Genomic DNA, 16,167 nt, shown 5'->3' with positions numbered 1-16,167 from the left:
TTTTCTTTATTTTCCGTCTGTTCCATCGTCTCCGACCACGGAGGCGCTCCTCCTCGTCGTACCTTGCCCGGTGGCGCTCCTGCCATACTCAGAGCTGGTGAGTCCAAGTTGGAGGAGGTACTCCCACCGGCTCTTGAGCCATGCGAAGGTGCCCACAGCCACCTGCCGGACACGCTGGAGGTGGCCTCAAAGTTGGCCTTGACGGCAACGGCTGCGATAGATTCAAGGTCTGGCCACCAAAGGAAGTGCGACATGAGGATGGAGCCTCCGGGTACCCCGATATGCTTCGTAGCTCCCACCACTCGGGTGGCTCGGCATCCACCCCCGGAGTACGAGCAGCACATGCAGCAATGAGCAACAACAAGATGAGGCAGGAGACATGTGATGTGTGTGACGCATTCGAAAGCGGGCGAGGACTCATGACTCCATGTGGTCACCATTGTGGCCTCTCCCCAAGAAGGTGCATCACAAATATTCGGCAAAAGGTATGAGCCAAATTTAAGTTTTACTCAATTAAGTTTATGAGGAATCGATTAGAAGCGACACTTTTTTAAGGAGGAAATGTACTCCTCTAAAGGATACTCACCGTTTACTCCTCTAAAATATAGGGGGTCGGTTAGAGTTGCTCTAAGTACATACATCATCACCTTTGGATGGTTGAAGAGAAACGGGCAAAATTTTAGGCATGCTAATCCTTCAACTCGGTCTTGGAGCCACTCACTCAATGAAGATCTAAAACTGCTCACATCCAACACGTTGCTTGCTTCCAAGATTGGTATGCTTTAAGCTTCCGATTCTTTAGATCTGTTCCCAATAGATGGTTGGTTAGGAGATTTTTATATATACCTAAATAGAATGTTTCTTTTCTTTTCTTTGTGCTATATTTGTTTATATTAATGAAAATTACCATACAACGGTTTCTCTACGGCTAGGGGCTTCGAGAAAAGAATAGCAGAGTGTGTTGCTTCTGTTGTTGTGTGTGTGTTCAATGCCTATAGTGCCCTCCGCCCGATATTACTTATCGCACAAATGGATAAAAATGGATGTATGTAAAACTAAAATACATCTAGATACGTTCATTCCTATGACAAATATTTCCGGACAGAGGGAGTAGTAGTGAAGGATGTTACAGTATATGTGGATTGCACTAGCCCTTTCCGTCAGCTAGGACTTTTGATTGCGTTGGCTAGTGCATGAAGCTTAACATGGTATCAGAGCTAGGATCTTCTTGCTCGTGCTGCTCTTACTGACGAGCCCATTGTTGAGACTCCCATGAAGCTCAATGTTCACCTCCGTGATACTGATGGTGACCCCCTGCCTGACCCGACGCGTTATCGTCATCTTGTTGGGAGTCTTGTCTATCTAGCTGTCACTCGTCCGGATATCTCTTATCCGGTTCATATTCTGAGTCAATTTGTCTCTGCTCCCACCTCGGTTCACTATAGTCACCTCCTTAGTGTTCTCCGATATCTTCGGGGCACGATCTCTCATCGTTTATTCTTTCCTCACTCCAGTTCTTTACAGCTTCAGGCCTATTCGGATGCTACGTGGACTAGTGATCCTTCAGATCGCCGCTCACTTTCTGCTTACTGTGTTTTTCTTGGTGGTTCTCTCATTGCCTGGAAGACGAAGAAACAGACCACGGTTTCCCGTTCGAGTGCGGAGGCTAAGTTGCGAGCTATGGCTCTTTTGACGACAGAGGTGCCTTGGTTACGGTGGTTACTTCGGGATTTTGGTGTTTCTGTCACTACACCTACTCTGCTCTTATCGGACAGTATAGATGTTATTAGCATTGTGCGCGATCCTGTGAAGCATGAGCTCACCAAGCATATTAGGTGTTGATGTTTTCTATGTGCGCGCTGGTGTGCAGGATCAGGTTATTGCTCTTCAGTATGTGCCTTCCGAGTTACAGTTGACAGATTTTCTGACGAAGGACCAGACTAGAACACAGCATTGTTTCCATCTCTCCAAATTCAGTGTTGTTAATCCACCATGAGTTTGAGGGGGGGTGCTAGAGTACTATAAATGTAGCCATGTAACCTTTCGTATTTACCCTATTATATAAGAGGTTTTCTACATATTACACACTTGTGCGTATATATATATATATACTAGCCTATGGCCTCCTGAAAATACAAGTTGTTTTTCTAACATGGTATCAGAGCTAAGATCTTGAGTTCGAGTCCTAATTTTCGCAATTTATTTAAAAAATTGCTGGTAGCCCCCTTTATGTCCACGTAGAGGCCTCTTGAGTCATACGTGAGTTTCACACGATGTCGCTCTTTTTCGGTTGCACGTGTTGACTTATCTTCCCCGTCACACGTGAGAGGGAGTATTAAAGTATATGTGGATTGCACTAGTCCTTTCCATCAGTTTGAATTTTTGGTTGTGTTGACTAGTGCATGAAGCTTAACAAAAGACGGGGAAAATGCATGGATGAACCGGATACATATTAATCCACTTGGAGAAACTCATTTTCAAACGCTGAAAAAATCTAAAAATAGTACGCCTCCATGTTCTATTCTCATGCATAAAGTTTCACGGAAAAATAAGTTTCTTATGGCCTGTACAGAGAAGACAAAATATTGTGTCCGTGAAACGCTATTTAGAAAAACCAAAATTGTCTTTTCTGCCGAGACAAAATAAAAAGATACTCCCTCCGTTCGGAAATACTTGTCTTAGAAATGTACAAAATGGATGTATCTATAACTAAAATAAGTCTAGATACATCTATTTCTAGGACAAGTATTTCCAGACAAAGGGAGTATTTTTTAACAAAACTTTGTGCCGTGCACCTATATTTGCAAACATGTATACGTGGAATTTTTATTTGAATTTTTTGACATTTTAAAACATGCTTAAAATGCATTTTAAAAAAAGGGGGTTCATATGCCCATTGGTTCAGAACGTGTCGGGTGAGATTCAAGATATAAATACTTGGCTCGGTCAGAGTCTATTGACACAGGCTGTACATAAAAATCTGTAGGGGGCGAACCTTCAGGGCAAATGCAGCTGCCTGCTTAAAGGGAAGCTGTCTTTTTTTCCAAAGTTCATAAATCCGCTTATTTATCCAGTCATCTGATTCATGTACTCCCTTCCTGATAGGTTGCTTATTTATCCAGTCATCTGATTCATGTACTCCCTTCCTGATAGGTTGCTTATTTATCCAGTCATCTGATTCATGTACTCCCTTCCTGATAGGTTGCATCAAGAGAGGAGAACATGGGAAAGATGATCGTGACAATGTTTTCCAGTGTTGCATGAACGAGTGCGTTAACGACGAGGTGATTGTGACAATGCCTATCTGAACTCGGAGCTCTTTGCGCAGGTGAAGGAAGAGTGTGTCAAGCAGGTTAACATGACCTTCTGATGTTCAGCTCTGAATCAATGACACCGTAGGGGCCATCCAGAAGTCTGGTTTTATCTTACTCTAGCTTATAAGAAGTGGCTCTTTCAGTCACTCAAATACCACTGTGTTTTATTAGAAGATGAAACAGAATGCACTAGCGTGATAAGTGAGGATCTTATAATATCATCAGGCCACAGAGCCAGAGGGTATTGATCGTGTGATTGTTTGAGGAATTAGCTCACCACAGGATGGGCTAATCCATCATTGGATGACCCAACCCCTGATTTAGTAGTAGGCTTATGATTTTACAAAGGATGAGAAAATGGTGATGTTGAGCAACCCATTCCATTCCTCAGAGTGAGCGAGTTTAGTCGAGAGCTGGAACCGGATGGTCGATCCTTTCACTGACCAGTTCCTCAAACCAAACACCCCATACTTATCCATCACCATAATGCTTTTACGAAATAAAACATAGCAAAATAAATCAAATGAAAGTTGTAGAAAACAAAACCAACTTTGCCAGGACATCTGATTAACTGTCTTGGGATATTTTTTTTCCATGGTATGAAAGCAAAATGAAAACGAAATCAAATAACAGGGAGGATGGGGAGTGATATTACGTGGCGTAGGATGATATCATATTTCCAGTGCTGGGAAATATTGGCTAGCTCTTTTTTATTTAATTTTGTGGAGGAGGACGTCTTGACCAGCAGGCAGCAGGCGTCAAGAGGGTAGTACTGCAAAAGGTGTGTCCAGCACGCATTGGACCTCTCCACCCAAAGCTGGCAAGAGATTTTTCAACCCAAAAGCTTCTGCGGACATGGCTGATAATTACTGTGTTAGCTTCTTGCTGTTCTTCGCGGCACTGATTTCTCTACTACCCAAATCTTACCCAGAGTCCACAAATCAGTACAGTGATGAACACCAAATCCTTCTGGGACTCAAGAGATACTGGGGGAACTCACCTGTGCTTGGCAGATGGAACTCCATTTCCTCTGACCACTGTAGCTGGGGAGGACTTGCATGCACAAAAGGTGAGGTCACTGCCATCTCCCTTCCACGGCAAACCCTTAGGAAACCAATCCCACCGTCCCTTTGCCACCTCAAGAATCTTGCCTACTTGGACCTCTCTTACAACAACTTCTCCACTTCATTCCCCACCGTACTCTACAATTGCTCTAATCTCAAGTGCCTGGACCTTTCCAACAACGCCTTTGGCGGGAAACTCACAGCTGACATAAACCGTTTATCAGCAAAGCTAGAGCATCTCAACTTATCAGCCAATCGTATCATGGGCGAAATCCCACCATCCATTGGATGGTTTCCAAAGCTCAAGTCACTGATCCTCGACAACAATCAGTTTGATGGAAGTTATCCAGTGCAGGACATCAGCAATCTAGCCAGCCTCGAGATGCTGACTCTAGCGGACAATCCATTTCTGCCAGCTCCGTTCCCAGTTGAGTTTGGCAAGTTGGCACGCCTTACATACTTGTGGCTGTCGGGTATGAACATGACAGGTGAGATACCTGAGAGCCTATCAAGCCTCACAGAGCTCAGCCTCTTGGCTGTGTCAAATAATATGCTGCAAGGCACAATTCCGACATGGATATGGCAGCATAAGAAGCTTCAGCGCTTGTACATGTTTACCAACAGTTTCACAGGCGAGATTTCACCCAATGTCACAGCCGTAAACTTGGTGGAGCTTGATGTGTCCTCAAACAATTTAGCAGGGACAATACCAGATGACTTTGGTAGGCTCATCAACCTTAACCTGTTGTTTCTCTACATGAACCAACTTCATGGGTCAATACCGCCAAGCATTGGGTTGCTGCCGAATCTCAGAGACATCCGGCTATTTGACAACAAGTTATCTGGTTCCCTTCCACCAGAGCTCGGAAGGCACTCGCCACTAGGAAATCTTGAAGTCTGCAACAATAACCTTTCTGGTGAGCTGCCAGCTGATCTTTGCTTCAACAGAAAATTATATGACATCGTTGTGTTCAATAATAACTTTTCTGGAAAACTTCCAGAATCGGTAGACGGCTGCTATCTGTTAAACAATTTAATGTTGTACAACAATCATTTTACTGGAGAGTTCCCCAAGAGCCTCTGGTCAGTGGTGACAAATCAGCTAAGCACAGTTATGATCCAAAACAACAATTTCTCTGGGACCTTTCCTACCCAGCTACCATGGAACTTTACACATCTTGAGATAAGCAACAACAGATTCTCTGGTCCCATTCCAACTTTAGCAGGCAAAATGAAAGTATTCAAGGCAGCAAATAACTTGCTTTCTGGCCAAATTCCCTGGGATTTGACGGGCATTTCACAGGTAGAAGACCTTGACCTTTCTGGAAATCAAATTACTGGATCAATACCCATGGCAATTGGAGTGCTGAAGCTCAACGCACTTAATCTAAGTGGAAATCAGATATCTGGTACTATACCTGCAGCATTTGGGTTTCTGTCAGAGCTAACCATCCTTGACCTCTCCTCGAATGCGCTATCTGGCGAGATCCCAAAAGAGATCAATAAGTTGAGATTGAACTTTGTAAACCTCTCCGTGAATCACCTCACAGGGGAAATTCCAACATCATTGCAAAGCGAAGCATATGAGCAAAGCTTCCTCTTCAACCCAGGCCTCTGTGTCTCATCGAACAATTCCATCCCAAATGTCCCAATTTGCAGGGCAAGAGCAAACACCAAGTATGATATTTTCAGGACGCTTATAGCCCTCTTTTTTGTTCTTGCAAGTGTCATGCTTGTGGGTTCGGCAGTTGGTGGTTTCTTGCTATTAAAGAGGCAAAAGAATAGCCAAGATCCTCTATCATGGAAACTGAACCAGTTTCACGCACTGCATTTCACAGAGTATGATGTTCTTTCTGGGCTCTGTGAGCAGAACTGGATTGGAAGTGGCAGGTCTGGCAAGGTGTACAGAATGTGTGTTGTGGATGGAGAAGGTGGTAGTAGAATGGTGGCTGTTAAAAAGATATGGAACACGCAGAACCTTGACAACAAGCTCGAGAAGGACTTCCTTGCAGAGGTCCAGATATTGGGTGAGATCCGGCACACGAACATTGTCAAGTTGCTCTGCTGCATCTCAAGCTCAGAGGCAAAGCTTCTTGTCTACGAGTACATGGAAAATGGTAGCTTAGACAGGTGGCTGCATCAGAGAGATAGAGTTGGTTCACTGGTGCCTTTGGATTGGCCCACTAGATTGCAAATTGCCATCGACTCAGCAAGAGGTCTCTGCTATATGCACCATGATATTTCACCAGCAATAGTGCACTGTGATGTCAAGTCTGCTAATATCCTTCTGGGCCCCGAGTTCAGAGCAAAGATAGCCGACTTCGGTCTTGCTCAGATTCTTCTCAAAACCGGAGATCCTGCGTCAATTTCTGTCATAGGTGGTACCTTTGGCTACATGGCACCAGGTAAGATATAAAAATGCAAACTCAAACTAGTATATATTTAGGGTGTACCATGTGCTAACTGGAGACTGGCTTTTTTGCAGAGTACGGATACCGGCTTAAAGTGAATGAGAAGGTCGACATCTACAGCTTCGGAGTAGTTCTGTTGGAGCTCACAACGGGGAGGGTGGCAAATGATGGAGGCTTGGAGTATTGCTTGGCAGATTGGGCATGGAGACAGTATCAAGAGTATGGCCTGTCAATTGATCTTCTTGATGAAGACATTCGAGATCCAGCCAACATTGAAGATGCTTTTGCAGTGTTTACGCTAGGTGTGATCTGTACGGTTGGGCAACCTTCAGTACGGCCATCAATGAAGGATGTGTTGTATGCTCTTCTCCGTTTTGAACATAAATCAAGGGAAAGAAGCCTGCAGCATGCTGTCTCCGAAGAAACATCACTTCTAGAATCCTAGAATAACTGAAGACGTAGAGGAATAACGATATTCCAGTTGATGGAGTATAATCTATCATGAGAATTTGTGGGTGGAAATTGTGTAGGTGATTTTCTGTTTCATTCTCTTTCACATGCTAGTTTACTCTTTCCTTATTCTATCGACATTGAGCTTGTGGAGTGTACAAGTATTGCAGCCACAAACTCAATAAAATTCCAGGCTAAATGGACACGCAGTTATTTTCTAATATGCAGACCAAATATTTGCTGAAAGAGTAGATAAACGACTATGAAATTACTGGCTTTTTGGCCAGTGTGTATGTGCAACATTTAGCTTCTTAGCAGGCTAATCAAAGTGGGTGAGATATTTGCATATTATCATGAGAAAAAAGTGATAATTATTATAGATCGGTTACTCCAATCTAGTTGCTAAACCTGAAGGGGGGATGGGGTGGCGCTATGCTTTGATGTGCTAAAGGAACACTTTACATTTACAGGTTAATATTTAGGCCATGAGGCTTGCTTACACAGAACTACTGCTAAAACACACACACACACAAATCTGAAATTCTAGCTGCCTCTTGAAAAAATATCTAAATTCACAAGGTAAACATAAATTGAAACTCTTTCCTCAACAGATAAAAATAATTGGACAAGAGCATGTATGGAAGAGTCTAGAATAGAGTAGAGGTGTGTGAATGTAGTACAGATGATAATTATATTCTCCATTAGAATAGGTGCACTAAGTTTAATCATGAAAACTTTCAGATACTACACATGGCAGGATTTGATGTAACGAATGGTAAATCAAACAGCCAGATTTGCCGCATCCTGACCATTGGATCAATTCCATCCAATGCTCTATGTTCAAAGCTATTAATACACTATATAGTGGTATACTTCCTCCGTTCCTAAATATAAGTCTTTCTAGATGTTTCACTAATGGATTACATACGAATGTATATAGACATACTTTAGAGTATAGATTCACTCATTTTGTTTTGTATGTAGACACCCAGTGAAATATCTTAAAAGACTTATATTTAGGTACGGAGGGAGTAGATGTTTACATGTATGAAAGAACTTCCAGTCAAAAAATGCATGCAAGAACTAATTGATACATCAAGGATACATACAATTTACAAATGGATTGGCAGGCGTATTGAAGAATGGAACAAGATTCAAACTGCACTGAGCAATGAGTGACACAAAATTAGTGATATGAAGTTATGAACTAGCCAATGACTACCAAACCTAGTCCAGAGAACAAAAGGGAGCCTATTATGCAAGAGGACAGAACCAAATAGCCATGTTGTCACAGGAGTTTACAGGTCAATAGTTTCAGAACAAATTTTCTGAAAATTCATTACTGAAAATATATGGGTTCACTTTTCACATTGCAGATGACAATTGAACTCCATCACTAACTTATCTTTGAATATATAATGTTTAAGATGAAGAAACTGATACAACAAATATTAAACATACATGCATGGAGGCATACTCTCTTGCTGCATTCTAGGCCCTTCCTTGAGAAGATTATGAGACAGTAAATGGTGAAGAAAAAAGGATAAAGTTCTTTCACAAAATCTGAACATACCAAATTCCACGATGTAACACTCCGCCTGTTGGATAGCTTGGAGACTTGGAAAAAATCTTGGAAATATTAACACTTCCTAAAACATCCCTTATCGGCAGGGTCTCAGGATCCAGTGCCATCGATCTAGTTCTGAATCCAAGAATTTTGGGCACACTGTCCACATTTCGATGCTTATGCTGCCGCTAGCATTGTCGTATTATTACCTTCTATTAGAACGCCTGAGGGACCTGTCACTGCCATCAAACTCACTACTTCTATCCCTGTTTCTTCTTTCATTTCTTTGCGGACCTCTTGAGCCATGATCTTGCTGATTACCCCTCCCTCTGCGATCAAACTCACTACTATTATCCCAATTTCTTCCTGCATTTCTTTGTGAACCTCTTGAGCCATGATCTCGCTGATTACTCCTTCCTCTGTGATTCCTATCAAAGGGCGACCCACCATCATGCACATCAACACTCCTGAACTGTTCGTTTCCTCTTGTCATACCATAACGGTCCCCGCTAGCGCTTCTACTATTCAAGTTAGAGCTTCTGGCAGGGAAGTTTCCTCTGAAATTTGCGGAGGACCTGTTCCTCCTATCATCTGACTGTAACTCATCATCCATGTCAGAGTCCATATCAGGAACTGTTTCACGGCCTCCCAGTTTACGCCTTTGTTTAGATCTAAAGCCGTTGTCAACATCCTCATCAAAATCAGAAATAACCCCATCATTACTCTCTGAGCCAAAGGATGCGCTTCTGCGGTTGCTCGAACCGCTCCAACCTCTGGTTTTCTGCCAAGAATCGGCAATATGACTAGATCTTAGGGAGGGTTGATCATCAAATTCATCATCATCAGCTGAACCTGTTGCTCCATCCTTTGCCCCGTAATTGGAATTTCTACTTTGAGCAAATTCACTGAAGTCTTCTGCATCAGAAGAAGCATTCTCAAGGTCAGAATAACTCACCCTCGACACACCACCTGTCTGACCACCTTTTGACAAATCGAGCTCGTAACTGTCAATATCGTCCTCTTCATCATCAAAATCATCAAAACCAACTCGAGATGAGTTCAAACTGTCTCTTTCATTGAACTTCCTCTCTCTTCCCTCGCTCCTTGGTTCATCCATTCCAAAGAATTTCTCGGCCTCAGAACCCTTTGCATTATCTCTATATGAGTTGTCCACAGATGAACTTTCCCTGACTTTGGATGAATCAGCAAACTCAAATGCTGCAACATCAGCACCATCGGATTCATTATCATCAAAGTCAAAGTTCCACGCATTAGAAACATCAGGCTTGCGAGCTGGTCTTTCCAATCGTTTCCGCGGTGCAGATTGGTATTCTTCCATTTGGCTGTTGGTGTATTCATCTGGAGGGCGGTTATGTTCACAATGGAAACATGACATGTTCCGTCTGTAGTTCAAAAAATTGCACCTACAAATTGATAGAAAAAATGTGTAAGGATGACAAAAATTATCACAATTATGTTCATGAACGGTTAAATGTGCACTGTTTCATTTATTGTTCCTTGTTTGTAAATTATTAACTAATTGCCTCTTGAGAGACAGATGATGGCACCAAGAAATGTATTCAACATAAATTATGAAGAAAAATAATCAGATACAAAGCTATTCTTATTCACAGGCATGTTCTTAGACAGATAGTAAACATGAGTGGGATGAATATGTTGAGGCATACTAGGAAACTACTGTGGTGCAAGGTCAAAAATAGACCAAATAAATCTGTGGCAAGTGAGCTAACCGAGGACATTCCCACTCTCCAGGGAGAAGTTGCCTTTTGGGACGCTTAGCATCACACTGCAAGCAAATTGTATTTTTCGCGAAGTTCATGAAGTCGCACCTGCAACCACATACTTCAGAAAATAAGAATAGCTCCTGAAGTCAATATTCTATAAATTACAGGTGAGAGAGGTTAAAGTACTTTGGGCAGAGCCAGTCTCCTTTCTTCATTTCTACGTCATCACGTCCAACTCGTCTCTTTGGTGGTGGAGGCGGTTGCTTCACCTTAGGTGGCAACTTCCTGATTACAGGGGGTGGAAGATTGGGGTCAATAGGAACAGCACTCAGCTTGGCAATATCATGTATTAATTTCCGAACGACGGTCTTCACGGATTTCAGTTTGAGAAGTGGTTTGTTCTCCACAGTCCCCTTTATATGATCAAAACCATAGATCAATAAAATACGCATAACGTCAAGAGTCCGAGCTTCATCTTCTTTACGTGTAAGGATATAGCCTCTTGAGCATGAATTTCGCAAATTACACGAACTGCACACCTGCAAATCAGGAGCAAAATAAACAAATGAGAAGATTACACCTTGCCTGGTCTTACTAGTGTATTTTCATCTTTCATGTTTATTTAGCCGTCAGTAGGGGAGGGCATACAAAATGAGGAACTGAATGCCGAACCGAACAGTTGAGAGATGCTTTGGGAATTATTTGTGGGTATGTAACAGTCACCTCTGTTATGCAAATAGATATTAACAAGAAAATTAAGAGGCATGTTTCTAATATGTGAACATAAGTGGAAAAAATCCAAATACATATACAATTGCAGCTAATTACTCTTATTGCTATAAAATGCAGAGTCCTGTCGTGCCAGTGAATGTTGTGTTAATCTTTCATAAAATCAAGAGAGGAAATAAACTGTGCTAACAATAGCAGCAACCATTTACATAAACGTAGTCTCAAATAAGGAGTTGGAAATAGATGATAACCCAGAACGCACGTTGTGGTCTGGTAAGTAAATAATTTGCAAATTAATAAATTGATGTACCCGAAGTATTACCATTACAGCGCATGTCACTGTTCAAAATGAGAAACTACACATCCAAGATTCAAAAATGCGCTAGGCGAGCGTTTTGCGACCGCCTAGGGACAGCAACAGCTTGAAGCACACGTGTAAATGTAAAATATACATAAGGGAAAAGAAAAATTGGGCACTATGGGCTAACCCAGCACATTAAACCACTAGAAAGGCACATATATGCTTATTAAAGCAGAGATCTGGGAAAGAACACCAGAAACTGTGGTTTCTATTCCATCTCTCTCCTTCCCTATAGCAACAGTGATGGGCTTGGCAGAGCTCGATTCATCACAGAAGACAGTGATTTTCCTTCAGAGAAGCTGGGTGATTTTTTTTCTAACCAGAGAAGGTTGATCCCTCGCCGGAGAGACCGCGACTTGTCATCCGATAGGCCAATTCCTTGCCTGTGGCCTAAACCTTCCCTTAATACCAAGATGCAGCATTCCGATGCCTCTCAGAATATGCACGCCTAGGCGAGCACAGAAATACACCTTTTATAACCTTGCAAATATTTTTAGACCACTGTCACTCAAATATTAACTACATACAATCAAGAAAGGGCGTGATCCTCACCCATTTTGTCTTTCTGTTTTCCATCCCCCATCTAGAACATAACGTGTTGAAACAAAAACATGTGGACTGCAGAGAATAAACTTGAGTTTAGCTGCAACTTACATCACCCTCATCAAGGTGGACCAGTTTCCTTATCAGCTTTGCAGAAAACACAACTTTTGGATCCATGCTGGGGCACCCATGGCCAACCAATACTTGAAGATCCTTCCTAGGCAACGACCTGCATCATTAAGGAACTGTTAACATAATTGCTATAGCATAAATATTTGTTGGAGTACACTATATACCTTTTGGTATGGATACCAGTTTGCCTGTAGTTTTTCAAATGAGCCGTAATGACAAAATCTGTATGCATAGTATTCACTGTTTTCGAATATATTATGATTGCCCTCTGTTATAATGTGCTTTAGGTTAGTAGTTTATATCCTAGTTTCTGATAGTGCTGGTTATTTCTTCGCATCCAGAAAGATGTGTTGCAGGAGGGCAGGCCTGGAGCAGCTCCCCGCTTGTGCCAACAGGTCCTGGGTTCGAACCAGACTCTCTGCGTTGCATTTCGCAGGGGTAAGACTAGGTTCCTATAATCCCTCCCTAGACCCCACCTTGTGTGGGAGCGTCTATGCACTGGGTCTGTCCAGAAAGATGTGTTGCAATGATCAGAAGTATGCTAGTGTGCATAGCATCCATGAATTTCTGACTTTATGTATATTGTGTAATGTTTTTTTTTTTGCAATGTAATGTGTATGACAAAAGAATTATAGAAGGAATAATTGATCATTCTAAACTTACGCAATCACAACTTTACTGGTGTAAACCTTTGTGGAAGTATTCAGCTATTATTCCTTGGTATCAATAGGTTGTATAGACTTCAGGCTGTATCAAATTATACCAAACAGTAGCAAGAACCCCTGATGCCTATCATCCTCTGAATCTGCCTAGGCATTTAGGCAACACGCGCTTTACAAGTCTACGAGATATTCAATTTCTCTCACTCGTGCCAAAAGCCTCATGCCAAACAATCCGCAATTAGCACAGGCGTTGAATTTGTCCAGCATATCTTGTGTACAAGGGGAACCATAATCTCTGTGCAGGAAATGCCGATTAAACAAGCAGCGAGCGTACTTGAGGATGTCGAACCGGTCGCGGCCGAAGTTCATGCAGGCGTTCTTGACAGTGGTCCAGTCTCTGGAGAAATCGAAGCCGGACTCCTCTGCGACCTCCGAGAGATCCATGGGCACCGCGGCGGCGAGACGGGACTCCTGGTCGGCGCCGCCGGACCCTCCTCCGAGGTCGAAGTACCTCTGCTGCGCGAGCCGCTCCATGAGCTCGATCCACTCGGGCCAGGGGTGGACCAGCTCCACCTCCCTCCGCAGCACATCCGCGACGCTCATGCTCTCCAGCCCCTCCGCCGCCACCACCTCCTGCCCGACCGTCGCCGCCGCCGCATCGACATGCCTCTCCGGCTCGCCAGGCTCAGGCCTGGGCGGCGGCCGCGGCGGGGGCGCGTCGGGCGGGGGAGGGGGCGGGGGCGGGCGGCGCCAGGACTGGATGCGGCGCAGGGCGGCGTCGCGGGCGGAGAGGTCGGAGGAGCGGTTGCGGTCGAGTGCGTCGAGCTGGTCGAAGACGAAGGAGAGGCGGGCGGACAGGGAGGGGGGCTTCGAGGAGGAGGGGGCGGAGGGGCTCTCCGGTGAGGGGGGCGGGGGAGAGGAGGAGAAGGGGAGGCGGCGGTGGAGGAGGGATGGGTTGGGGATGGCGGAGCGGCGGCGGAGGAGCGCTAGGAAGCGGGAAGCCGCCATTTTTGCCGGGGTTTGGCGGCGGCTCTGTTTCTGCGTGTGGGAGGGGAGGCCTAAACCCTCGCCGCCGTCTCGGAGCCTTCGGAGTTTGCAGCCCTGATATAGATGTACGGCAAATTACCACAAAATTAGTGTATTTCTTTACAATTACCACTAAATTATTCCCTCCGTTTTAAATATTTATCTTTTTTACAAATTCAACTACGGACTACTGTACATACAAAATAAAATAAATGAATATATATTTTAAATTATGCCTATATACATCCGTATGTAATTGTAGTAATTTATGAATATTTAGAAACGGAGGGAGTACATTCAAAGTTTATGTTCAAAGTCTATCTTTTAAACATACAAACTACTGCTCCGTTCCATGATATAAAAACATTTTTAACACTACACTAATATTAAAAAAGCTCTTATATTATGAAATGGATAAAGTTGTTTGAAATTATAAAAGCAACACACAAAGTTCTCAAACAACTGTTACACAAACCACAACTAGCTCGATGACAACTCCCAACCGTCAATCAAACTGAAAGCAAAATGCGCATCTCATGTTACCTGCCGAAGCACCCAAAATCAACAGCTACCCTTCTATGAATAACCATAAAAAACAAAATAGGTAGCAACTACTCGCTTCCTTTCTAGATATAGGCCTTCTTACAGATTTCATTACGAACTAAATACAGAGCAAGATAAATGAATTTACACTTTTAAAACATGTTTGTATACATTCATATATAATTTACAGTAAAATCTTTAGAAAGACTTGTATTTAGAAACAGAGAGAGTAACACATACTCCATGACTAAAATCACTATGTTGACCTTCTTGAGAAGGGATGATTGCGTTATTGTTGTGAGTTGTGTCAGTCGCGGATTTTGCCCTTAATTTTTGGCTTTCCTTGGTTTCGCCCTTACATCCCGTTTGGATGTATGTATTGGGGCCTCGAAATGGATTTGGCAATACCAATTAGGTGCTTGGGATGCAAACGGAAACACCAGTATGAAACAGATCAAATACAAGCACGAAATCAACTACACGTTCGGAGGCTTCCACGAAACAAAATGATTAGATATGTTATCCTCCCCCCCCCCCCCCCCCGCTCGACCAATGGCGTGACCTAGAAAACAGAGAAATGGCAGAAACCACACAATGATGACGGCCAGGTAGGCAAGTACCTCCCCCGGCCCGTCCTTCTCCTTCTTCTTCCACTCCGCCCCCCTTACCAGTCGCCGCCGCAGACCCTCCCCTCCTCCCATGGCCTTCGTATCTCCTCTACAAGCACATCTCCTTCTCCCATGGTGCCACGGCCTAGCCCTGTCGTTGGTCGTCGCTCATTCTCCTCTACCACTACTCTCCGTCCCCCCCCCCATCATCCTATGGTTACCGACCCCTCCTCCTTGGTCCTCGCACTCCCTCCTCCTTAGACGTTGGATCCTCTCCTCACATCTTCTCTTCGCTTTCGTTCTTCCCCTTCCTGGGTTCACTGATTGTTTTTTGCTCTTTTGTCGAAATTATCAAGTTTTAGGCATGTTTATAGTTTCATCCGATCAAAATGCTACTGATAGTGTTTTAGCTTTCATTTACAGCCCATTTATTTAATTATTTTGCATAAATATCACCTTCCAGGGTTGGATAATGTCTATTTCCTTCGGTTATAATAATGCACCCTTCTAAATTTATCAGGTGTGATGGAATGATTTTTTTTCAGTTTTGTATCAAGAGGTGTTTGAGATTCTTGCTTTGTTTGTGGCAAAAGGTTTTTTCTTCAGTTCTTGTTTGTCTATTGTGGAAGAGTGAACATTGTTCAGATTAGCATAGATTAAATGCAAAGAAAAAAGCATATGTAATACGAATGAATTGATGGTATAATATTTGTTAATTGGTATTGTTGTATAACCATTTAAATATAGGCCCACATTGTATAAATTTTGATTTGATACATAAAAAACAAAGCACTATGCAATTACATAGTTTGGCATCCAAACAAAATTTGGCATTAAAACCTCACTAGGATTCCATGAGCATCCAAACACGTGAATTCATACTCACGTCCATTACAGTTTCCTTGCCGAAGTGGTACTGGAACCAATTCAATATAGGGGCCTCCAATACGGACAACCAAACGCAACGTAAGGTTTTTTCCACTAGTGAGATCTCAAAGGATTGATGGATGGT

The 16,167-nt window shown here is 43.1% G+C and overlaps 2 protein-coding genes across 3 annotated transcripts; one reads left to right on the top strand and one right to left on the bottom strand.

Annotated features, from left to right (window-relative positions):
* Positions 1-3,179: 3,179 nt before the first annotated feature.
* On the top strand, positions 3,180-8,176 carry LOC123401253 (receptor-like protein kinase HSL1). 2 transcript variants are annotated; one of them, XM_045095003.1, is made up of 3 exons: positions 3,180-5,295; positions 5,380-6,783; positions 6,864-8,176. In XM_045095003.1, exons 1-3 carry the CDS (start codon positions 4,170-4,172, stop codon positions 7,232-7,234), a joined length of 2,901 nt encoding a protein of 966 aa, XP_044950938.1. In that variant the 5' UTR covers positions 3,180-4,169; the 3' UTR covers positions 7,235-8,176. The 2 variants fall into 2 exon arrangements, with proteins under 2 accessions (XP_044950938.1, XP_044950937.1); XM_045095002.1 differs by having other exon boundaries at positions 3,180-6,783.
* Positions 8,177-8,536: 360 nt separating this feature from the next.
* On the bottom strand, positions 8,537-14,044 carry LOC123401252. The gene is made up of 5 exons (XM_045095001.1): positions 13,313-14,044; positions 12,296-12,413; positions 10,738-11,090; positions 10,558-10,656; positions 8,537-10,230 (listed from the first exon to the last, which is right to left on the bottom strand). The coding sequence occupies exons 1-5, from the start codon at positions 13,984-13,986 to the stop codon at positions 9,012-9,014; spliced, it is 2,463 nt and encodes an 820-aa protein (XP_044950936.1). The 5' UTR covers positions 13,987-14,044; the 3' UTR covers positions 8,537-9,011.
* Positions 14,045-16,167: the final 2,123 nt, after the last annotated feature.

The sequence above is a fragment of the Hordeum vulgare genome, chromosome 6H (assembly GCF_904849725.1).
Source record: "Hordeum vulgare subsp. vulgare chromosome 6H, MorexV3_pseudomolecules_assembly, whole genome shotgun sequence".
Taxonomy (NCBI): Eukaryota; Viridiplantae; Streptophyta; class Magnoliopsida; order Poales; family Poaceae; genus Hordeum; species Hordeum vulgare.
Note: the sequence above shows the minus strand (reverse complement) of the source record. Positions and strands in the feature narration are given on the sequence as shown.

Coding starts and splice junctions, on each gene's coding strand:
- LOC123401253 (XM_045095002.1), top strand. CDS start 4,170: ATGGCTGATAATTACTGTGTTAGCTTCTTGCTGTTCTTCGCGGCACTG. Junction 6,784..6,863: donor CTTTGGCTACATGGCACCAG/GTAAGATATAAA, acceptor GCTTTTTTGCAG/AGTACGGATACCGGCTTAAA.
- LOC123401252 (XM_045095001.1), bottom strand. CDS start 13,986: ATGGCGGCTTCCCGCTTCCTAGCGCTCCTCCGCCGCCGCTCCGCCATC. Junction 12,414..13,312: donor GACCGGTTCGACATCCTCAA/GTACGCTCGCTG, acceptor TTAATGATGCAG/GTCGTTGCCTAGGAAGGATC. Junction 11,091..12,295: donor TCCACCTTGATGAGGGTGAT/GTAAGTTGCAGC, acceptor CCTGATTTGCAG/GTGTGCAGTTCGTGTAATTT.